The sequence below is a fragment of the Mesoplodon bidens genome (genome assembly GCF_964165515.1).
Source record: "Mesoplodon bidens genome assembly, chromosome: 18".
In the NCBI taxonomy this organism is placed as follows: Eukaryota; Metazoa; Chordata; class Mammalia; order Artiodactyla; family Ziphiidae; genus Mesoplodon; species Mesoplodon bidens.
In genome coordinates, this window is record NC_138175.1 from 56,829,011 (window position 1) to 56,853,927 (window position 24,917).

Below are 24,917 nucleotides of genomic sequence, written 5' to 3' on the forward strand. Positions count from 1 at the left end.
AATATAACATATTAAAAAGTTAAAAAAATAAACCGATACCACTATATTTTTTTGGGAAATAGTTATTTTTCACTAAAATAAGTTTGTTTATACAAACATGCAATGAATTTATTATTTTACTTAAGTAATACATATTTTAAAATCTTCTCAGCTTTAATTTTGAATATGTTAAATATTGACAGACACAACACACATAAACAAAAGCTCTTTGGGGTCTGCTACAATTTTTAAGTGTATAGAGGGGTCTTGAGGGCAAAAGTTTGAATCATTGCTGCTGCATGCCATGCAGTAATGTATCAGATGTAGAGATTTGCCTGATTTTTTCAATGGCTGTGTAGTGGTCCCTTGAATGGAGGTAATTTATTTTAACAATAAACTCATTTTTATTATAAATGTAACACAGTCATGATTTTCAAATTTAAACAGCAGAGAAGTGTAGAAAGAAAAAAATAACTTTCTTTTCATTTTTCTCAATCCCAGGTTTGTTCCTTGAAGGGAAAAATTATTATCAGTTTCTTCTTCTAGATGAGCGGTTCCCTGCTCAGGGTGATTTTGCCCCAAGGGGACATCGGGCAATGTCTGGGGACATTTTTGGATGTCACAACTGGGGAGGGGGTGCTGTTGGCATCTAGTGGGACCAGGGATGCTGTTAAACACCCTACAGTGCACAGGGCGGCCCTCCACCACAAAGAATGATCTGGTCCAAGATGTGACTCATGCTGGGGTTGAGAAAAACCTGCTTTAGATATTACCTATGCATTTATATATTCTCCCTTGCTTTTTTTTTTGTTTTTCTTTTTTTCTTTTTGGCCTTTATTTTTATTAACACAAATGAGATTTTGCTAAATCCATTTATAAGAAGTAACTCTTAACTTGTAGGGGATTAGGGATCCCTTTGTGAATCAGATAAAAGCTATGAACCCCCAGAAAACACCACCCATGTTCACAAAATTTTGTACATAATTTCAGGGGCTTCACAGGCACCAAAAGAGCCCTGCCAGAATTCCTTGGAAGCGTAGTTTCTGAATCACAGTCCTAGAGCATCCCATCCAGAGGGAGATCACTAACTGCACCCCTCCATCCCTTTTTAGACAAGAGGATGAAGGGTCATAGAGAACAATGCTTTGGTTCTGGGTCCTTTAGGGAGGCAAGGCAAAGCAAAGATTGGAACTCAGGCCACCTGACTCCCCAGAGCTGGAATATTTCCACTTCACCCTAAATGAGGACGTTTTAGAAACGCTGATCTTCCCTTCCTGGTACCGCGGGAAAACATGCCACCAGCACTCTGTTCCTCTTGAGAAGACACAAAGGCCCCAGCTGTTGTTGATGAGAAACACTCAAGCACCTGGGAAAAAGCACATTCAGGATGTGAGGCGGGGAGAGTGGTTGGGCAGGGACTGCTAGGGGGTAAGGACCCTGGAATATGTACCCACTCATTCCCTTCACCCATCCATCCATCCATTCATTCAGCACCTGTAAACTGAAGCTTCCTGTCTACCAGGGCTGGGCTCTGGGGGACACCAAAGTGAACCAGACACATGCCCGTCCTGAACAGCTCCTACTCTCCTGGGGGAGACCGACCGATGTGCGGATTGCAATACAGGGTGACTGTGCTCTAATGGGAGCCCTGTAGGGCGTGGTGGAAGCACAGCTGTAATCCTTGATGCAGCCTTGGGGGGTCAGGGAAGACTTCCTGGAGGAAGAAGCATGTAAGCTGACTGTTCAAGAGCAGGTAGCGTGTTTGTCATATGGCTGGGATATGGAAGAGTCCAGAAAGGGGAGCCACACTCAGAAACCTCAAAAGCCTGAAGGAGCTGGGCATAGAAGGGAAAACTAACTCCAGTTTGCAGGAGGCTGCAGTGCAGATGGCGTAAGAGGAGACTGATGACCTTGACAGAAGGACACAGGTGAGGAGCTTAGATTTTTCTCCTGAGGGCAATAGGGAGCCATAGGAGAATCTTGAGCAGAGGAAGGAAAAGGTCAGTTCGGAATGTTACAGAGGAACCAAGTGAAAATTGGACAGTGGTGTGGGCTGGTGGCACAGTCCAAACAAGAGCAGGACAGAGAGGAGGAAATAGATATGAACGTGATCCAGGAGGGAGAGGGGTCCACATATGGAGCCTGGCTGGTTGTCAGGAATGGGGGAGAGGAAGGCATTGAGGCATTATCGCAGTATAGCCTGAGTGGCCCCTGTGTGAACTTCAAGGTGCTGTGTGATTTACAGGGAGTATTAGCTATCTACTGCTGCTTTAAAAATTCCCACAAACACAGGGGCTTAAAACAACACGTATTTACTATCTCACAATTTATCGTGGATCAGGAATCCAGTACAGTGCAAGGGGGTCTTACAAGTCTGAAACCAAGATATCGGCTGGCTGGGTCCTCACCTGGAGGTTCAGCTACGGAGAGATTCACTTCCATGCTCCCTCAGGTTGAGTAGAATTCATTTCCTGTGGTTGTATGACTGAGGATCCTGTGGGGATTGTTTGCTTTTTGTTTTTTTGGCTGTGCCATGCGGCAGGCAGGATCTTAGTTCCCAAACAGGGATTGAACCCGTGCCCCAGATTGAACCCGTCCCCCCTGTAGTGGAAGCACGGAGTCTTAACCACTGGACCGCCAGGGAAGTCCCAGAAGTCCCTGAGTTTTGCTAACAGTTCCCACCCTTAGGTCTTGACCACATGGGCCTCTTTACAATGGGGCAATTGGCTCCTTCAGGATAGCAGGAGAATCTCTTGCTATCCTTCAGAAGTCCCTCTGACTTCTTGACCCTCTTTTTAAAAATTGAAGTATAGGACTTCCCTGGTGGCGCAGTGGTGAAGAATCTGCCTGCCAATGCAGGGGACACGGGTTCGAGCCCCGGTCCGGGAAGATCCCACATGCTGCGGAGCCACTGAGCCCCACTGCCCGTGTGCCACAACTACTGAGCCCGTGAGCCACAACCACTGAGCCCGCGTGCCACAACTACTGAAGCCCACATGCCTAGAGCCTGTGCTCCGCAACAAGTGAAGCCACTGCAATGAGAAGCTCTTGCACCGCAACGAAGAGTAGCCCCCGCTTGCTACAACTAGAGAAAGCTTGCACGCACAGCAACAAAGACCCGTCACAGCCAAAAATAAATAAATTAATTAATTTTTTAAAAATCGAAGTATAGTTGATTTACAATGTTGTGTTAGTTTCTAGTGTACAGCAAAGTGATTCAGATATATATATATATATATATATACACACACATATACACACATGTATATGTATTACATATATATATACAATACATATATTTTTTCTTTTTCAGATTCTTTTCTATTATAGGTTATTACAAGACATTGAATATAGTTCCCTGTGCTACAGTAGGACCTTGTTGTTTATCTATTTCCTATATAGTAGTGTGTACCTGTTAATCCCAAACTCCTAATTTATCCCTCCCCCCATCTTTCCCCTTTGTTAACCATAAGTTTGTTTTCTATGTCCATGAGTCTATTTCTGTTTTATGAATAAATTCATTTGTATCATTTTTTAAGGTTCCACATATCAGTGATATCATATGATATTTGTCTTTCTCTGTCCGAATTACTTCACTTGGTACGATAATCTCTAGGTCCATCCATGTTGCTGTAAATGGCGTTATTTTATTCTTTTTTATGGCTGAGTAATATTCCATTGACTATATATACCACATCTTCTTTATCCATTCATTTGTCAATGGACACTTAGGTTGCTTCCATGCGTTGACTATTGTAAATAGTGCTGCTATGAACATTGGGGTGGATGTATCTTTTTGACTTAGCATTTTCTCCAGATATATGCCCAGGAGTGGGATTGCTGGATCATACAGTAGCTTTATTTTTAGTTTTTTAAGGAACCTCCATATTGTTCTCCATAATAGTTGTACCAGTTTACATTCCCACCAACAGTGTAGGAGGGTTCCCTTTTCTCCACATCCTCTCCAGCATTTATTATTTGTAGACTTTCCATTCTGACTGGTGTGAGGTGATTCTTGACCCTTTTAAAAGAAATCACCTGATTAGGTCAGGCCCACCCAGGATAATCTTTCTTTTGACTAACTTCAAGTCAACTTATTAGGGACCTTAATTACACAAGCAAAATTCCTTCACCTTGCATATAATGTAACCTAATCATGGGGGTGGCACCCCATCCTATTCTCAAGTCTTGCCCACATTCAAGGGGAGGGGATTGCACAAGGGGGTGGGAATATTGGGGGTCATTTTGGAGCTCTGCCTACCACATGGGGTCAGGGGAAGTGAGGGTGGAGGACCTTCTCGAGGTTAGGGGCTTAGCAGACTTGTCTCTGAGTCTACAGCCTCTAGGTCTCCAGGTTAACGCCATGGGAGACCTCGGCTAATGTGAGATGAATTCATGAGCAAATTTAGAAATGAGAGCTGAAAGCGTCCGTAACCTGCATCTTCTGGGACACCCCTTCTGAAGAGTCCATCCATGAGCTGAAGAGTTGTTCAGTGGGTCTAATATTTCCCAGAATGAAGTCCAGAGATGCTACCTCATTTCTCAAAAGGATAAACATGTGATCCAGACATTCCACTCCTAGGTGTACATCCAACAGAAGTGAAAACATACCTTCCCACAAAAATGTGTACACAAATGTTCACGGCAGCATTACTCATAGTAGCCAAATCTGGAAATAACCCAAATATCCAATAGTTAAATGTGGTATATCCATACAATGGGATATTATCCTTCAATAAGAGGAGATGAAGTATTGATTCATGCTACAACATGAATGAACCTTGAAAACATTATGCTAAGCAAAAGAAGCCCATCACAAATGAACATATATTGTATGATTCCATTTATATGAAATGTCTAGAATTGGCAACTCTATACAGACAGAAAGTAGATTAGTGATTACCTAGCGCTGGGTGGGGAGATTGGGGGTGTGGGGAGATTGGGGGTGACTGGCTGAGGGGTGTGTGATATCTCCTTGGGCTAATGAGAATGTTCTAAAATGGATCTAAGGTGGATGCCTGCACTATCTTATGATTATAGTTAAAGCCATTGAATTATACACTTTAAGTGAGTGAATTGCATGGTATGTGGGTTCTATCTCAATAAAGCTGCTTAAAAAGGGAGAGAAAAGATATGCCCTCTGAAAGAAGAAATCATGATATAAGTCTATTAGTTAATGCCACAAAATTAACCAATAGAAGAATTAAAAATACTTATAGGGAGGAAAAAAGAGGTCTCCATGAGTTAAATCCTTATCTGTCAGAGAGAAGAATCTACAATGTATATTGCTGACACACCTACAAGATAATTATTATTTAGGGATGCAAAGGCAAGTAAGAGAAGAAACAGGTGAAAATGTTAAAAGACTTCCAGTATGGAGCAGGATTTGACGTGGAACAGACTGAATTCTTTTTATTATAATCCCTTGCTACTGGCACCTAGTGAGCAGAGTCCCTGGATGCTGCCGGACATCCTACAATGCACAGGACAGCGCCCTCCCCACGCCCCACCCTGCAAATTATCCAGCCCGAATGTCAATGGTTCCGAGATTTAGAAACCTCAGCTTATTTTATCAGCTTCATGCTGTTTTCACCCTTTCAAAGTATTTGTTTTTGTGTTTGTTTATTTATAGTTCCCACATTTAGGATATAAACACCCCCCTCCCCCCACCAAAGAACAGAGAAGCAGTGAAAATAGCACAGGTTCTGGAATCTGAAGACTTGACTCTGATTTCCATTGTGACCGCTTCCTATCTGCAGGATGTGCTTACCTCTGTCAGCCTCGCATCTTTAAAATGGGGGCTAATAAGAGAACCTGGAACACCTAGTCCATACAGGCAAATCACTTAAGAGTCTGTAACATTCAGCACTCAGTTTATATCAATTACCATTATTGTCCCCAGCTGTATCCTTCTCCCTGGCAAAAGAACGGGGGCGGGGGGGGATGCTGAACAAATGTTTCTCAAACGAATGAATTCTAGGCCCCTCCCCTCGAGGCTGGTATTTCTTTGCTTCTAAACCAAGGGTGTCACAATGCTTCTCTAAACTCCTTTCCCCTGAAGAAAGTCCAGTGGAAATCTGAGATGCTCCTTCAGGGGAGGTGATCGAATGTGAGGGGAACTCAGAGTTTTTCTGTCTTCTGTCAGCCCCCAAAAGGGAGGAACTGACACAGGAATGGTTCAGTGGCTCTGAAGTTCACCTATTGCTGACTGTTCCTGGCAACTCCCCGCAAAGAGGCTGCTTCATCTCCAGTGCTGACTTTGTATTTCCCGGGTGATCGTGGGCAAATCACTGCACATCTCCAAGCCTCAGTTTGTTCACCTATAATATGGGAATATCAGTGCCCACATTACAAGGATTCTGCAAGAATTCCGTGAGACAGTATGCAAACTCCCTAGCCCAAGTCTGTGGTTATGGCTAGCTTAATTTTTGATCACGTTCCTGTGAAGACACAGTCTTGAAATAACTGCTTGTCTAGAGCAGCATGCAAAGACCTTTTCTCACCAATGTTCCCGTTTAATTGCAGGCAGTTTTTTTTTTTTTTTCAGGCAGTTTTTGCACCCATTATGACTGAGTCTAGAAGAGAGGAAATGTTTTACCCAAGGTCACACAGTGGCTACAGGCATCTCTGAGATTTGAACCCAAGACCAAACTTTCTGACTCTCATCTGAGACTTTCTCCCTGGAGTTGTCCCACCTTCTACCCACTGGCTAGTTCTAGAACTTGCAAATCCAGTCTTCTCAAAACTGTTGCATAGCCCTCTGACCCAACCCCAGACAGACTACTTTAAAACTTATTTCCACTCAAGCTTTGCACATCCTACTTTTCTCCTCACTCCCATCCCCATCTTGGGGGAATCTTAACTCTTTGAGCTAGGGGTGGGTAGCCGGTAAGAAGAAAAAAAAATTCTTGGTGAAACTCAAAAGGCTTTCTATCCTTGTAAATTTAGTATAATTTTATTTTCAGTGGCTCTTTGCCCTTGCCACTTGGTGGGGGGGAATGGTGGGAAGACTCGGGGAGGTGGAGCTTTCCCTTGGATTTTGGGAAAGGGGAGAGCTCCTGGGGTCCTTTTTAAAAGGCCCTCCCCTCATTTCCGGCCGCTGCTGCCAGCCTTGGCTGGGCGCCTGGATCCTGTTGCTATGACGACAGGAAGAGGCGGTGGCGGCGGCAAGCGATGCTGTGGAGAGATGGAGGCTAGTGGGGGTGGGGGGTGGCTTTGAAATGGGGATGGGGGTAGGGAGCAGGGGCTGGGGATGCGGGTGGGGGAGGAGGCAGGGGTATCCTTTATCTCCGACCTCCTTCATTCATCTGAGACTGGCCCCTCTCCTATTTTTCTCCGGCTTCCTTTTGATGCCTCCCCAGTTTCTACCTCTGTCTCGTTCCCTGGGTCTCTCTCTCCCCCAGTGTCAGTCTCTCCCCATCTCTCTCTCTCTCTTTGGGTCCCTCTCTTTCCTTCTGCATCTGCCTTTCTGTCTCCAGGCACCTTCTGCCACTCAGACCCCTCTCCCCTAAATTTTTAAAATTTTCTCTCTCTTCTCTCTCTCTCTCTCTCTAGCATTCTTCTCTCTGTTAAGACCTTTGCCCCATCCCCAATTTCTCTCCCCACTTTCTTTCTTCCTCTCCCTCTCTCTCTCTCCATCCTCGCAGTCTCTCTCTGTCTTTCTCTCCCCATCTGTCTCTCCTCCCCCTCTCTGGATGACTCTCTCTCTGTCCCTTCTTTCCTTCTGTTACCCAGATCCTGACCCCCCCATCCTCTCCCTCGCCCCAATCTTTCCCCATCCCCCATTTCTTCCCCAGTCTCTGTGTTTCTCTGTTTGCATCTCTGCCTCTGTTCCCTTCTCTCTCTGGATATTTCTCTGTGTGTGTGTGTGTCTCCCTCTCCAACTTCCTTCTGCTACCAGCCGCTGCCTCCCCCAAATTTCTCCCTCCCCCATTTCTGTTTCTCCGACTCTGGGTCTCTCTCTTTCCGCTTCTCCTGGCTCTGTCTCTCTCCCTCCCTCTCTGGGTCTCTCTCTTTTTCCCCAGCTTCTTTCTGCCACCCAGACCCTGCCCCCCATCACTTCCCTCCCCCCATCCATCTCCTCTCCGTGGCTCCCCCATCCTCAGCGGCTCCCCTCCCCCTCCCTCCCTCCTCCTTCCCTCTCCCGTCCTCCAGCTCCGCACTTTACCCAGCGACACGGGAACCAAATTGTCTCCTCACCTTCTTTTCCCCCATCCCGACCCCCTCTCCCTTGGGGCCCGAGCTCAGAGCTGCCCCTCAGCCTCCCCTCCCACCTCAACACCCCCATTCCCCGGACGCCTCCTCATCTCCACCCCCCAACCCGGTCGGACGCCTGGGTCCCTCGCTGCTGGGGGAGGGGGAGCAGTGAGAATTGGGAGCCACAAGGGTTTTCCTGGGGGGGTTGCCGACAGGGGGGCTCAACGTCCCCTCCCCCGTGCATCGGAGAGTTGACCTATCGTTAACAGAGGTGAGAGAGATCTTTTTATTAATCGGAGGTGGGTGGATGTAAAATGAAGGCTCTGTGACCCCCCCTAATTCTGGAGGAAGGAGCTGGTCCCCTCCAGAGGGAGAGGGGATGATGACCCCTCTCACATCCCGGAGCTTTCGAATTGGGGGGGTCCCCTGCTCCCTCCTTTGCTGCCGCTGACGGACTAAAGGAAGAACCCCTAAAACCAAGCAGAGTGCCCCCCAAATCGACAAAATGAAAAGATCTTCGAATCTTTATATGATGGAGAATTTCCATCATTCGCCTCCCCTCTCCATCCCCTCCTTATCCCGGGTCCTAGGGGCCCAGCAGGGGAAGGGGTACATCCTGCGGTCACAGGCTCACCCTCCCACCCCCCCTTGGAGACAGTTATCTGCTAGGACAGTGGAGGTGGTGGTGCTGGTGGTGAGGGGGCACAGAAGCCGGGAGAAGAGGCCGAGAGATGGAGTGGAGAGGAAAGACAGGAAGGGGCCAGAAGTGAGGCCAGGGAGGCCAGGATGTCAGCGTCCAGGGCACTGTTGAATGGGGCCAGGGCAGGGGCCGTGCGTGGGCAGGCAGGAGGGAGGTGAGGACAGAGCACACGTGTGGGGCACTAGGTCCAGTTGCCATGGAGACACCCCCCCATAGACAACCTTTCCAGCACCCCTCCTTGGAGCAGACCCAGTGAGGGCCAGCTGATGGGGGCGGAAGAGGCCAAGGTCACCCTGGTACTGGGACCCAGAATCAGGTTTGTTTGTTTGTTTGTTTGTTTCCTCCTCTAAGGCTTCCAGGCTCTTAACTAGAATAGGGGGTTTGGGGGAAGAAGTCTAGGATAGATAGAGTGAGTGGTGGAAGCTGCTAAGGGATGCATGCCTGGAAGGAGGGTTGGGGTAAGGTGGAAAAGGCAGGGCAGGGGGCGTGGTGATGGGGTGCTGTGGGATAGGAAAATGAATGGACCCTTGGTGGCTGCAGAGTGGGAAGTTATTCCCAACTGAAAGAGAGTTGTGGTCTTGTGGATCAAATTTTTCTAAGGGGCACTGTCTATGGAGGGGATCTTTTGAAATCTGGAAGAAAACTGAGTGTATGGTGTACGTTCCTGCACAGGTGAAATAGAAGGGGGAGTTCTGGGGGTGTTCCCAAGAAGGGAAGTCTGAGGGAGACTTGAAGGGGATTCTCCTGAGCAGAAGCGATGCTGGGAGCTGGAGTAGGTGGAGGAGGGTGGCAAGAGTGAAGGGGATTCTTTGTGATGTCAGAGAAGTCAGGGTGTGGGGGGGCGAGGTCCTTATAAGTTCAAGAGACAGCGGGAGGTCGAAGTGAGCTGGGGAGATCTGGAGTTGGGTTCATCCCCGTAACAAGGGCTCCAGAGAGGAGATTTGGAGGTCGTGAGAGATGGTGGAAGGGCAGAGGAAGGGGGTGGGGGGATGCTGGGTAGAGTGGGGGGACTTCCTTCCACAACAGTGAATATGCAGGTCAGAGCTTGGGAGATTTCTGAATGGAGAGGAGTTTGGGGTCTGGAGAAAGGGATTCCTGTGAGTAGAAAATGCCGTGCAACTCACGGAAGAAATTTTTCTTAATGGAGGAGAAAGTGATGGCTAGGATGAGTTTGTCTAAGTCGTAGAGATACTGAGGACCAGATTTGGAAGACTCCTATAAGCAAACGAAAGAGTGGGGTATTTTCCTTGAGTCAAAGACATAGTAGGGGATGGGAGAGTGGTCCAAGGAAGACAAGTGGGGCGGTTAGAGGGAATGTGATGGAGATGGGGGGCATCCTTCTAAACCAGGGGGTCCAACGGTGTTGGAGTCTTTAAAAGAATCCCCCAGGGAAGTTTTAAAAACCTAGATGCTCAGGGCCACACCCCAGACCAGTGAAATCGGAATTTCTCAAGTATCAGTATCCTCTGGTGGTTTCAAGGTGCCACCAAGGTTGAGAACCCTGGTCCAGAGACATAGGGTTCTGAGTGGGGTAGGGGTTCCCATGCAGAGGAGACTGTGGAGGTGGGGTGGTAGTGATGACAACGGTGTGGTTTTCTGAGTTGTGCAAACTGTGGGGACGAGTTTGGAAGATCTGGGTTTTGTTGTTTGTTGTTTTTGTTTTTTTCAGCTGAGGAGAGATTGAGAGATTTATTTTTCCTAAGTAGAGGCCATAGTAGGTGAAGAGGTGGGCCTCGCAGGGGAAGGTAGGGAGTGGGTAGGACTTTATGAGAACATTTTATAAGAAATGAGGAACAGGACAGGGGCTCCTGGGGAGGAAGAGGCGCTGGGGGCTGGAGTGAGGGCCGCTTTCCCTGTGGGGAGGACGGTGAGACGGGGGTGGGGCGTGGAGGCGTGTCCTACGACACTCAGGGATGTGAGGTGGGGGATGCCTCCGAGTGGGATTAGTGGGAGGAATTTCTTGGACACAGGGAGATTGTTTTTCAGAGAAGTGGCAGTGGCAGGCAGAGTGGAAGGAGTTTCTTCAGCCGAGGAAAGAGTAGGGTTTCTTTGGGGGCTGGGGTGCAGGGAAAGGGGTATCCAGGGAGGTGCGCCTTCCTGTCTAATCCTTTATCTCGCTCCCTGCCCTCCACCAGCTGGCGACCATGGCTGCCTTCTGACCCCGTCCCTGGCCTCAGCCTCCTCCTCGCCGCCCCCTCCCCAGCCCCTGGCCCCGGGCCCCCCACTTCTGCCTGCGCTGTGACCCCCCCAGCCGCCGGCACGGCCCCGCCCCCGCTGCCCCGGTGGTGGCCCACGGCCCCCCGGCTGCCCGTGGTCAAACTGGAGTCGCTGAAGCGCTGGAACGAAGAGAGGGGCCTGTGGTGCGAGAAGGGGGTGCAGGTGGTGCTGACCACGGTGGGCGCCTTCGCAGCCTTCGGCCTCATGACCATCGCCATCAGCACGGACTACTGGCTCTACACGCGCGCCTTCATCTGCAACACCACCAACCTCACGGCTGGCGACGACGGGCCCCACCACCGCGGGGGCAGCGGCTCCTCGGAGAAGAAGGACCCCGGCGGACTCACCCACTCGGGCCTCTGGAGGATCTGCTGCCTGGAAGGTAGGGTGGAGGGGGCCCCGGCCTCGCGCCGCTCCATTTGCGGCCCTGCCCCTCGTCCCGTCCGCGGCCGGCTGGGCTTCCTCCCTGGGAAATCTCCCGGTTTCCTGTGGTCCCCGCTGCGGCCTCCCGTCTCCTCCTGGGGCTCCTTGCCACTCCTGCCCACACACCTTCCCCGCCACGCCCCTCCCGTCCTGACCCTCTTCTGAATCCCGCCCCCCTCGCCTCGACCCTCCCCATTCACGCCTCTCCGTCACTCGGCACATCCTGCGCCCCCTCCGCTCGGGACGCCCCTAATCTTATCTTTCCTTCATCCGTGGGGAAAGCCCCCTCTCCTCCCTCCCTCTCACCCCTGTGGGTGCCTGGCCTCCCCGCGTGAGGGGCTCCCTCTGCCTGGATTCCAGCACTGGCACGCTCTGCTTTTCCTCCCCGCTTCCCGCTCACCCTTGAGCTTGACCCCGCTCCTGCTTTCGCCCTTTGCATCTTCTCTCCCCCACGTCCTACCTCTGCCCTCTGAGCGCCCCTACCTCTTATGGACCCAGTCACGGCGTCTTCCCCATCTCCTCCGTCCCTTTGGCCTCGCTTTGGCTGTTTCTCTCCTAACACATCCTGCCCTACCTGCCCATAACTCATGGCCCTCTCCTCTCTCCTCTTTGTGGCTTGTCCTCCGGTGGATCTTGTCCTGCTCGCCTCTCCCCATCAGGCCTCCCAGCCTCCCCTGCCAGTCCTTGTCCTCCTTGGCCTTTAGATGCTTCTGCCTCATCTCCCCTCCATTCATCCTCCCTTTGACCTCCTCCTTCCAGACCCTGTTCCTGACGCTGAGGCCACCGCCTCTTCTCATCTCCATCTTTGCTCTTTGCTTGGTCCTACTCTCCTTCTTGCAGGCTCCCTCCCAGCTAGCTCCCTCGGCCTCCCATCTCCCCACGCCAGGCCTCTTCCTCTTAGCAACTCCTCTGTTCTGCTCTCAGCTTTGCCATTTCTTTCCACATAGCGTGGAAGTGATGGGCTGGGAAGCAGGACACCTGGGTTCCAGTCCTCCTGTGCATCTATCCCCCTGCGTGATCGCTATCTTGTCACCTCCCCAAGCCTCAGGGCCCTGGTCTGCAACATGGAGGAATGGGACCAGCCAACCCCCAATTTCCCCCTCCAGGGCCCAAAAGATCAAAATCCCTTCACTTCTCTTTTTATCCCTCTCTTTTCCCCATCTTTTCCTCCTCCGTTTTGCTGGGCACTCTTTTTTTTTTTTTTTTTTTGGCTGCGTTGGGTCTTCATTGCTACGCGCGGGCTTTCTCTAGTTGTGGCGAGCGGGGGCTACTCTTGGTTGCGGTGCGCGGGCTTCTCTTTGAGGTGGCTTCTCTTGTTGCAGAGCACGGGCTCTAGGCGCGCGGGCTTCCGTAGTTGTGGCACGAGGGCTCAGTAATTGTGGCTCACGGGCTCTAGAGTGCAGGCTCAATAGTTGTGGCGAAGGGACTTAGTTGCTCAGCGGCATGTGGGAATCCTCCCGGACCAGGGCTCGAACCCGCATCCCCTGCATTGGTTGGCAGGTGGACCCTTAACCGCTGCGCCACCAGGGAAGTCCCTTGCTGGGCCCTCTTGATGAGCAAGGAATGTTATTATCTCATTTAATCCTACGGGGGGTGGGGGGCGGCAGGGCACCACCCTCCTGTTGAGGATGAGGAAACCGAGGCTCAGAGATGTTAAGCTACTCGCCCAAGGTAACCCAGCTGTGACTGGGGAAGAGCCAAGAGAACTCAGGTCTGATGGATGGGATTTGCAGATATGCTTTGTCTGGTGTGCGGAGTGTTTAAAACTGAAACCAAAATCTGAATCGGTTGCCAACATTTAAAAATAAGGAAATTGCACATTGAAACTCCGATTTCCAGCTTCTTTTGAACTAGTGGAAGATCTGGCAACACGGGGCCAGTATCCTGCAGTGGCCATGGTTGGCTGATCCGAGTAGCAGCTGCTTCCTCAGATCAGGCATGAGGGTCTCCCTTTCTCCCGTCACCTCTGGTCCCTGTTGCCTCACACCCATCCAGTTTTCTCATTATGTTATAATTTGACACCCAGTTTCTCATTATACACTGCTGGACAGTGTACAGCAAATAGTCATCATTCCATGTATTCATTCCCTCCTCAACAACCACTATTTATTGAGTTTATACTATGTGCCAGGCACTGTTCTTGATTCTGGAGCTATAGAAGTGGAAGGAGAAAAAAACCCAACAGCAAAGAAACCTGTTTTTTTTTTTTTTAACTTTTTATTTTATATTGGAGTATAGTCGATTAACAATGTGATAGTTTCAGGTGCACAGCAAAGCAACTCAGCCATACATATACATGTATCCATTCTCCCCCAGACTCCCCTCCCATCCAGGCTGCCACACAGCATTGAGCAGAGTTCTCTGTGCTCTACAGTAGGTCCTTGTTGGTTACCCATTTTAAATATAGCAGTGTGTACATGAAAGACCCCTGTTTTGATATGTCTTATATTCTAGGAGAGACAGATAATAAGGGAGATAAGTAAATACAACATCTAGGGTGTTAGAGCTGAGTGCAAAGGAGGAAAAAGAGCAAGGGAGGGGATGGGAAGTGTTAAGGACAAGGGTGTGAAACTGCAGAAATTGGAGATAGAGGAGACTGAGCAGGTGACATCTGAGGGGTAGGCTAAATGAACCCAGAAATGGAGCCATCTGGCTTCTGGAGGGAAATGCTTCAGGCTGTAGAAACATCGCTCAGGCTCTGCAGTGGGAATGTGCCTTGTGTTTGACCATCAGGGGAGGCCCGCGTGGCCCAGGCAGAGGTGGTGAGGAGGAACGTGGTAGGAGGTGCAGTCAAGGCGATAACACGAACTTCCAGGTCCTGGAATGTAATTTGCTTTCCACATCGGAGGTTCATGAGTGGAGGAGTGACAGGAGCTGGCTTAAAGGCTAAGGGCATCGCTGTTGCTGCTGTGTTGAGTATTTAGGAGGAAAGGAAAAGGGAGAATGGGAGGTGGCTTATCTGGGGTGGGAGCCGTAGAGTTTGGGTTTGAACTGCGAGTATATTCTGCCGCTACAGCGGGCAGGAATTGCTGATGGGGCAGTTGTAGGATATGAGAGAGAAGTGTTGGGGTGTCTTGAGAGTGGGGTTTCCCGACCTCAGCGCTGTTGACATTTGGGGATGAATAATTCCGTGTTGCGGCTGTGGGGATGGGTTTGGGGGGTGCGTCCTGCGTGTTGTAGGATATGTAGCAGCATCCCTGGGCTCTACGTTTTAAAACACCAGCAGCATCCACCGGTGTGGACACCAAAATTGTCAACTGTCTCCAGACTAGGAATAAAATCGCCCCTAATTGAGAGTCACTGCCGTAAGGCTGTGGCCTGAGCACCGGAGAATGTGGTGGGGTAGGGGTGGGGGAGATTCATCTGCTGGAACAGCTGGTATTTTATTGTATTTGTTTTATTTTCTCTTACCCAATTTATTACAAGGAGGGCTATCATGAGCTCAGTTTTGGACATGTTAAATTGAGGTGACTTTACCCCCCAAAATTACAAAAATAAATTGAGGGTGCCTATTTCAGATACTGTGTAGGACAGGAGTCAGTATAGGAAAGGACCCACAAAGTGCCGTGCAGTCAGTTTCTTAGGTTTTGTGGGGCGTGTGATCGCTGTTACTGCTACTCCTTAAAATAGCCAGAGATGATGCGTGAGTGGATAAGTGTGGCTGGGTTCCAATTAAACTTCCTTTACAGGCACTGACATTTGAATTTTATATCATTTTCACGTACCACGAGATAGTCTTCTCTGACAGTTTTTCAATCATTAAAAAAATAAATAAATAAAACCCACTCTTCGCTGGATTTGGCAGGCTGGGTTCAGCCTTTGGGTCATAGTTTGCTGACTCCCTGATCTAGGATGTTAGCGATATGATATATGAGGTCAGAGTTCAGGGGAGAGTCTGCGCTGGTGGGCGGGACATGGCATGTGGATGGATGAGCAGAGACAGAAACAAACCAAAAAATTAGTTGAAGGGCTGAAGCCTGAGCTAGTCCAGTATTCAAAGACAAGCAGAGAGATGAGAAGAGCCAGCAAAGGGAGCTGAGAAAGGAGTGACCACAGAGGTTTGGGGAAAATGAGGTAACTGGGTCCTGGGAGCCAAAGGAATTGTGTTAAGCAGGGGGTAAATGAAGGTAGACTTTATTGTTATTATAGTCATCATTCATGTGTCATTGGATGCTCACAATAACCCTGTGCACTATGTACTACTATTACCCCCGTCTCCTAGAACTGAAAGCTTAAGGCTCAGAGAAGGGAAGCACCTTTCCCAAGGTCACACAGCTAATATGCAGTAGAGTCTGGATCTGAATCCAGGTCTCTTTTGTTTCCCAGGAGTCAAAGCAATATAACCACTAGTCTCCATCCTATCGGGGATCCAGGAGTGTAGAAACTGGCCCCCTCCAGGCCATGGCCCCCTGAAGACACTCTGTCCCCAGGAATTCTTAGGTCCCATCCTCATCTCCCTCCAAGTCTTTCTGAGAAGTGCGGTAGAAAGTAGTGATTGGGACATAGACTGTAGAACAAGACTGATGGGGTTACTTCCTGTCTGCCATGCACAGAAAGATGACATTGAGCCATATATTCTACTTCTCTGTGCTTTATTTCCATCATCAGTGAAATGGGGATTATAATAGCCCCTAACCCACAGGGCTGTGGAGCGAATTCAATGAGTTATTACATGTAAAGCATTCAAAAGGCCAGCAGGCACAGGGTAAAGGCTAGACTATGTCGTTTATATTCTGTTCTTCTTTTTTTTTTTTTGGCGGTACGGGGGCCTCTCACTGTTGTGGCCTCTCCCGTTGTGGAGCACAGGCTCCGGACGCGCAGGCTCAGCGGCCATGGCTCACGGGCCCAGCCGCTCCACGGGTACCGGGGCACGAACCCGTGTCCCCTGCATCGGCAGGCAGACTCTCAACCACTGCGCCACCAGGGAAGCCCTGTTCTTCTTCTTATTATTATTATGAATTCAGATGACCAACCCCTGAGTTTCCCCTCCTTGATAACCCAGAAGTCCCAGTCTCCCAACCAGCACTGCCCAATAGAAACTCACACAAGCTGTCTGTATAACTTAAATGTTTCTAGCAGTGGCATTAAAACAAGTACAAAGGGGAAGGTTCAATGAATCTGATTTAATAGATACAATTTATACAATATAATACATTAATATAAAGGTTAGTAATACATTTTATCTAACCAAGCGTAGCCAAAATATTATTTTAACATGTTAGCAATATAACGATTATTAATGAAATAGTATGCATTTTTCTTCATACCATATCTGAAATCTGGTGCCTATTTTACACTCACACTCCGTCTCAATTGCCACATTTCAAGTGCCCCAGAACCAACCCCAGGGCTGGGGGATCCGTATGGGTCTAGCTCCCTTCTCAGGAATTTCAGCCTCCACAATCTGGACCCACGGCCCAATTTATTCGAGTGGACTCTATAAAGCCCCTGTTCTCAGCACTTTGCGTGCCTTATTATCTCATGGAATCCTCCCAGCTGCTCCAGGGGGAAGGTATTATTATCACCCGAGTTTGTCAGAGCAGGAAGCTGAAGGCCAGAAAGGGGAAGTGAGTCAGCCACATGGCCACCCAGCATACGAGGGCCAGAGCCCTAGTCCTCACCGCAGTACACACCGCTGCATGCCGCCCCCCATCCCGCTTCCCCACTCCCCCCCACTGCTGCCTGCCCGGGTCTGTGTTAGGCGGGCCCTGGGGAGACTCAGAGACGCATCACCACCACCCCTACACCTAGGGAGCTCCCAGCCCAGCTGGTCGGATAACACGCCGAGGCGTGCCGCATAACCCCCATGCATTCTGTGCTTGACTCTGTCATTCGTGTGTCACTGAATGCTCACAAACTGATGTGGTCGTTGTCACCATCCTCATTTTCCAAACGAGGAAACCGAGGCTCAGGGGTGTTCAAATCCCCAAAGCCACACAGCTGGGAAGTGGCAGCCCTGGCATATGAGTCCAGAGAACGTGATTCCAAAGTCCGTGCTCATTGACAGTATAACCACTACACTCTACTACCATAAATATGCTCACCTCGGGGACTTCCCTGGCGGTCCAGTGGTTAGAACTCTGCGCTTCCACTGCAGGGGGGTTGATCCCTGGTTGGGGAACTAAGACCCACACGAGCCGCATGGCTTGGCCAGAAAAAAAAGAAAAAGAAAAAAAAATGCTCACCTTAAAAAAAAAAAGCTCACCTTTGAGGCCCAGAGTCTCCTCCCCATGATTTACCATCTATAGAACTGAGCAATTTCTTCAACCCTATGCCTCAGTTTCCTCACCTGTCAAGCAGGGATACTATCACTGCCTAGTATTTCTAAGGGTTGGTCACGCATACTGTGTTAATACCTACCTGTCAAATGCTTGGAGCCGTGCCTGGTGTGTGGTTAGCCCTCAGTAAGTACTAGTTATCATTACTGCCAGCATGACTAGTCTGTGGAGAGCCTGCATGTCGTGTAGTCTCCATGCTCAATCTCATTGAATTATCACTCACGTTTTGAGAGAAGTACTATAATCCCACTCAAGAAAGAAGAGAACTTGACCCCCCCTACCACACCATACTGGATGTGCTGATGGGTAAACATCTGCACTCAGAAGGTGTATCTTCATTCATTCATTCAATGGCTTTTTTTTTTTTAAGTAAAATGCACAGAATGTGAAATGTACCATCTTAACCATTTTTAAAAGCACAGTTCAGTAATGTTAAGTAGATTCACACTGGGTACCCAAGCTCCAAAACTTTTCATCTTTCAAAACTGAAACTTTGTACCTATTCTTCCCTGCTCCCAGCCCCTGGCAACCATCATTCTACTTTCTGTCTCTGTGAATTTGATGACTTGAGATATCTCACATGAGTGGAATCATACAGTATTTGTATTTTTGTGACTGACTTATTTCACTTTGCATAATGTCTTCAAGGTTCATCCAGGTTGTAGCATGTGTCAGAATTCCCTTACTTTTAAAGGCTGAATAACATTCCATTCTACGTATGTGCCACACTTTGTTTATCCGTTCATGCATTGATGGACACTTAGGTTGCTTTTGGCTGTTGTGAATAATGCTGCCACGAAAATGGATGTACAAATATTTCTTAGAGACCTTGCTTTCAGTTCTTTTGAGTATATACCCAGAAGTGGACTTGCTGGATCATATAGTAATTTTAATTTTTTGAGGAACCTCCATACTATTTTCCATAGCGACTGCACCATTTTATATTCCCACCAACAGTGCACATGGGTTCCAATTTCTCCACATCCTCACCAACACTTATTTTCTGTTTTATTTTGTTTGTTTGCTTGTTTATAGTAGCCATCCTAATGGGATGGTATCTCATATCTATGAGAGGGTATTTCCCTGTTGTTTTGATTTGCATTTCCCTAATGATTAGTGATATGGAGGATCTTTTCATGTGCTTGTTGCCCATTCAATCATTCATACATAAAAATATTTATTGGGCTTCCCTGGTGACGCAGTGGTTGGGAGCCCACCTGCCGATGCAGGGGATGCGGGTTCGTGCCCCGGTCCGGGAGGATCCCACATGCCGCGGAGCAGCTGGGCCCGTGAGCCATGGCCGCTGGGCCTGTGCGTCTGGAGCCTTGTGCTCTGCAGCGGGAGAGGCCACAGCAGTGAGAGGCCTGCGTACTGAGAAAAAAAGAAAAAAAAATTTATTAAGCACTTACTATGTGTTAGGCATTGCTCTAGATGTTGAAGAGTGGTGAACAGCCTATAAGCTTACATTCCAGTGGGGGCAAACTGCTGTGTGTGTGAATTCTGCTTCCGCCACCCATCAGCTGTGAACTGACGAACCCTTGTTATGCCTCTGCTTCCTCATCTGGACAATGGGTATACAGCGTGGTATCAGCTGAACACTTAATTGTGTTCCAGGCAAAGTGCTAAATCTCTATACCTGGATTCAACCCTCATAACAACCCAGTGAGGTAGGTCCTCGTGGCCCCTTGTTATAGGAAAAGGGATTGAAGCAAATTGGCCCAAGTAAAGCCAACAGGTCACAGAATAAGGACAGGATGGATTTGGGCTTCATTATCAAGCAGTGCGACTCCAATTCTCAATGTTTGGTCACTGCACGACACCAATAACATCATCTATTTCGTGGATCCCCTGTGAGCTCCGGATGAGTTAGTCCACCTGGGAAGCACTTAACAAATGGCAGCTCTTAGTGGAACTATTCACTGCCTTATAGTCCTTCTTTCCAATCTTTCCCTTTACCCCCATTTCTTTCCGTGTCATCTTTTGCCTTGAATCTCCCCTTCTGTCATCCTTACGTTCATTCATAATTTAATTCTTTCAACATTCATTTCTTGAGGCCTCCTTTGTGCCAGGCAATGCTAGGGACACACGGAGGAATCAGACCCCATGCCCTCCCCCTGCAGGAACTCCTAGCGTGCTGAGGAAGAAGATCATAAATCAAACCAGTGTATGCTAAAAAGATGGTAGTGCAGGGAGTTGCTACACCCCAGAATGGGTGGGAGGTGTGTGTGTGTGTGTGTGTGTGTGAGCGTGAGCGAAAGCTTCCTCAAGCTGGTGTCCCGTGCACTGCTCGCTTGCAAGGGTAAGTTTTTGGCCAATGAAGAATGTGAGCAGAATGCCCTGCAGCATTGGGCAGTGGCCTGGAGGTTGGAAGGAGCCTGGAGAATTGAGGGAACAAAATGTATTTAAATTTATACTTATCTGTACATCGGTCTGCAGCTGTGTAAGGATGTGGGTTCTTGCGGGGAGGAAGGGGCTGAGACTGCAGGACCACTGGAGGCATCCTGCACCCCTAGCGTGCCTCTGCTAGCTCTGACCTCTGCATCTCCTCCCAGAGGACCCCAGGTGCAGTGCGCAGAGAGCCGGGGAATCCCTCTCCCATATGGAGGATTGAAGAGACTGCAACCCCGGTGACCCACTGGGGCTTCTCTCTCCTCGCAATTGGACTCGAAGACTTCATAGGGCCTCATGGGAAGTGTAGTCCTCCTTGCCCTCTGCCGCCTCTTCGTTTTCCCACGCATTTTCAACCGATTTTGAGTTGAAGGGTGACAACATGGCTGAAACCAACGCCTTCTTTCTTACAGAGGTGGAAATAGAGGCCAGAGAGACTGTCCCCGTACAGGTTACAGGGCAAAAGTTCTTGTGGCCTTTTAGTGAGTGTTGGATGATTTCCTTCCTTCCTTCCTTCCTCCCTCTCTCCCTTCCTTTTCCTTTTTTCTTTTTTTTAACAGGTAGGGAAACTGAGGCCCGGGAGGTTGAAAGTTTGTCCCAGGTGCACAGACAGGCTCAGGAGCCAGCACTTCCTGTCTCCTAATCAGAAGGGGTTTGAGGAGGGTCTTTTCTCACCCGGGGTTTCCCCACTCTTAAGTGACCACGACTATCACCTCTGTTCCCCTCCAGGGTTGAAAAGAGGCGTCTGCGTGAAGATCAACCATTTCCCGGAGGACACGGACTACGACCATGACAGCGCAGAGTATCTGCTCCGTACGTGGGGGTCGGGGACAGAGTCGGGGAACTGCCGGGCTTCGGCAAGTGCGAGGGGACACGGGGCTGTGCTTCGGCACTTAGAACCACACGCTGAGATGAACTTGTCAGCCAATCCAAGCCCAGATACTGAGATCCTCTGGTCACCGATTGGCTCAGTGGTCTCTCTCCCGCCCCCTCCTCTCACCTTGGGGCGGGCTGAGAAGGGATCCCGGGAGCTGATTGGCCGTCGTGACTCTCTGGGTTGGGATTGGCCACTGCGCCCCGGGGCCGTGAGGCAACCTGAGGCGCGGACGGCGCGAACGGGCCATTCTAGGGAGCTGACTGGGGAAGCCTGTGGTGAGTTTGGTAGCTAGCCCAAGAACGCGGCAAATCCGGAGTTATGATTGGCTGCGGCCTCAACCGGGCTCAGAAATCGCAGAATCTGGTTGCCTAGGGTATGGGAGACAGTGGAAAGGGCTGCAGAGAGAGGGGGAGAGAGAGAGAAGGGAGAAAGTAAGAGAAGAGAAACCCAGAGCTACAGATGAAGCCAGGCAGAAAGGGGTGGGGGGAGGGACAGAGAGGAGGAAGGGAAGAAGAGAGCGGGAGAGGGAGAGAGGGAAGGGGCAGGGGAAGAGAGAAGAGACACCCAGAGAGATAGGTGAAGCCTGGCAGAAGGGGGGTGGGTGGGAGGGAGAGAGGTATTTAGAGATTTGATCCAGAAAGCTCTGGAGGAAGGAAAAAATGCGCAGAAGAGAGGAAGGGAAAGAGCGTGCGAGAAGGAAAAAGAGGGAGAGGGTCCACAGAGAAATAGAGAAGTTCCGAGGGGAAAAAAAAGAGAGGGGGAGAGTGATTAGAGAAATAAAAGGGAAGAAAAATATGCCAGGAGAGAGAAAAATAGAGGAAGAAAGAAAAAGACACAGAAAAAGAGAGAGGCAATCAGATCGAGAAAGAGAGAAATTTTAAAGAGGAGAGAAAGTGAGACAATAACAGAAAATAACCAGGCAGAGAAAGAGAATTGGAGAACCAGCGAGAGAGGAGCGGAGACGGAGGCAGCAGGAGGCGCGGGGCGCCGGGGGGTGGGGCAGGCGGCCGTGTCTGACGCCCTGGTTCCCACCCCCCCCGTCTCCCCATACTCTCCTTTCTCCAGGAGTCGTCCGGGCCTCCAGCATCTTCCCCATCCTCAGCGCCATCCTGCTGCTGCTCGGGGGCGTGTGCGTGGCGGCCTCCCGAGTCTACAAGTCCAAGAGGAACATCATTCTGGGAGCAGGGATCCTGTTCGTGGCAGCAGGTGAGAGGCAGAGGGAGGGGGCGGCCCACCTGTGAGCGCGCACGTGTGTGTGCGCGCGCGCGCGCCTTCAAAGCTACCCTGCCCGGGCGCTCCCTGGGGCCCGGAGCCTTCCTAGGTTCTTCCCAAGTTCCATCGCCACCCGCTGGGCGAGGTAGGTGTCGCCTTCCGGTAGTCTTCTGGGCGAGTGAACCCAGCACAGACAGGTGTCTGTCTACCGCGTAATCCGGGATGCCAGGAGTTTAGAATCCAAAGCTCGCGGTCCAGGAGACGGAAGGGGAGCAGCTTGGGAGAGGGGGTGGGCCCTTGAGGCTGAAATGCGGTCTTGAAGACAGAGACGGCAGACCTGAGAGGGAGAAAGTGATTTGGATTCACATGGGGAGGAGCCTGCTCTAGGGGGCGGGGCCTCGTGGGCTCCGGTGTACCCCAAAAGGGTCTGGTCCTGCGAAAGCATCCAGACCAACTCGGTAGTGAGGCAGGGCATTAAGGGGCACGACCCCCTTTCTACTCGAAGTGAGTAGTAGTGGGAAATTCGAGGAGTCAGAGCCTTTCTGAAGGGATGGAATCTAGAGGAGAGGGGGAGGATTTAGCATAAACAGCAGGGGATGCTTTGGAGATGGATCAAGATCTGCAGGGGGTGGGGCTTGGAGGATTTGAAAGACCGGGCTAACTAACCTGGGACGGGGGAGGAGCCTGGCCGCGATCCTCAGGGGGCAGGGTTTAGCAAGCTGGAGGCGGGGCTTAGAGTAGACGGGAGACCTGCTTTAGTAAGAGTAGTATGGGGGAGACCTAGAATAGAGGATAATCATGAAAGAGTTCAGATCAGCCAGAGTCAGGGCCTAGAGAGTCAGAGCGGGACTACCTCATTAACCAAACGAGCAGAGGGTGAGGCCTAGGGAACACCAAGATTTATAAAGTTAAGAGTGGAGTTAGACCAATCAGGGTAGGGCCCGGAAACCCCAGCCGGGGTCATCTTATCAAGGGCAGAGTTTAGGCCAGCGAGGGAAGGGCCTGGACCATCTGGGGAGGAGTTTAGACCATCTGGGGCAGGGCTTGGGCCATCCCGGAGGGATCTGGACCATTAAGGGTGATCCTAAACCTTCTGGGGTGGGCCCTGGACCAACTGGGGCGGAGTTTAGACCAACCAGGGTGGGCTTTCGACCAACAGAGTAGGACCTGAATTAGCTGGGGATGGTGGACCATCCGAAGCAGGATTTGGGGCCCTTCGGGGCGGGGCTTGGGCCACCTGGGAAGAAATTTAGACCATCTGGGAAGGGGCTTGGACCATCTGAGGGTGGAGCTTAGGCCAACATGGGGCGGGGCCTGGGCTGGCCAGTGGGCGGGGCGGTCTGGACCATCGTGGGTGGGGGATGCTCAGACCAGAGCGGGGCGGGGCCTGGGCCGGCGGGGACGGGCCCGGGGCGGGGGCGGGGGCGGGGCCAGGGGTGGCCTCGAGGCTCCCGTCTGACCGTCCCCGCCCAGGCCTGAGCAACATCATCGGCGTGATCGTGTACATCTCGGCCAACGCGGGCGAGCCGGGCCCGAAGCGGGACGAGGAGAAGAAGAACCATTACTCGTACGGCTGGTCCTTCTACTTCGGCGGGCTGTCGTTCATCCTGGCCGAGGTGATCGGCGTGCTGGCCGTCAACATCTACATCGAGCGCAGCCGCGAGGCGCACTGCCAGTCTCGCTCGGACCTGCTCAAGGCCGGCGGGGGCGCGGGCGGCAGTGGCGGGAGCGGCCCCTCGGCCATCCTCCGTCTGCCCAGTTACCGCTTCCGCTACCGCCGCCGCTCCCGCTCTAGCTCCCGCTCCAGCGAGCCGTCGCCGTCGCGGGACGCGTCTCCCGGCGGCGCCGGGGGCCCGGGCTTCGCCTCCACGGACATCTCCATGTACACGCTCAGCCGCGACCCGTCCAAGGGCAGCGTGGCCGCGGGGCTGGCTAGCGCCGGTGCCGGCGGCGGGGCGTACGGCGGCGCGGCGGGGGGCGCGGGGGGCGGCGGCGGCGGCGGGGCGGGCGCCGAGCGGGACCGCGGGGGGGCGTCCGGCTTCCTCACGCTGCACAACGCCTTCCCCAAGGAGGCGGGCGGCGGCGTCACGGTCACGGTCACCGGGCCGCCCGCCGCGCCTGCGCCCGCCGCGCCCGCGCCCGCCGCGCCAGCCCCCGGGACCCTGGCCAAGGAGGCCGCCGCCTCCAACGGCAACACGCTCAACAGGAAAACCACGCCCGTGTAGGGGCGCTACGGGGGGCGCCGAGGGGGGCGTGTCCGGGGCGCGTGCGCGGGCGCGCGTGCAACGAGGCTGCCGGGGGTCGGGGGCGGCCCCCTCCTTCCCCGTGAGCGCGCTGGAGACTGCTTGGTGCTCCCCCGCGCCCCCTCCCCACCTCTCGGGCGTGGGGAGCGCCGCCACCCTCCGAATCAGGGACCCTGAGGGAGGGGGAAGGGAAGGGAGGGGGCCGATGCGAGGGAGCGTCGTGTTTTATTTATTTTTTTTGTGGGGGGAGGGGGGAGGGCTGTGGTGTTTTCTGCAGTTTTGAGATGTTTTCTTTTTAATGTTTTGCTGTGTGCATGTGGAGGTGGGGCACGGGGGAGGGACTCCCAGCCTAGCCCAACTCCTGGAGAGGGACCCATAACACACGACTATATAGTTATACTTGC

At 51.3% G+C, this 24,917-nt stretch overlaps 1 protein-coding gene across 1 annotated transcript; it reads left to right on the forward strand.

The window, feature by feature from the left end:
- Positions 1 to 11,203: 11,203 nt before the first annotated feature.
- Positions 11,204 to 24,495, forward strand: CACNG8 (calcium voltage-gated channel auxiliary subunit gamma 8; the record flags this gene model as incomplete). The annotated part of the gene is made up of 4 exons (XM_081216973.1): positions 11,204 to 11,474; positions 20,911 to 20,994; positions 22,124 to 22,264; positions 23,744 to 24,495. Exons 1-4 carry the CDS (start codon positions 11,297 to 11,299, stop codon positions 24,493 to 24,495), a joined length of 1,155 nt encoding a protein of 384 aa, XP_081073099.1. The 5' UTR covers positions 11,204 to 11,296.
- Positions 24,496 to 24,917: the final 422 nt, after the last annotated feature.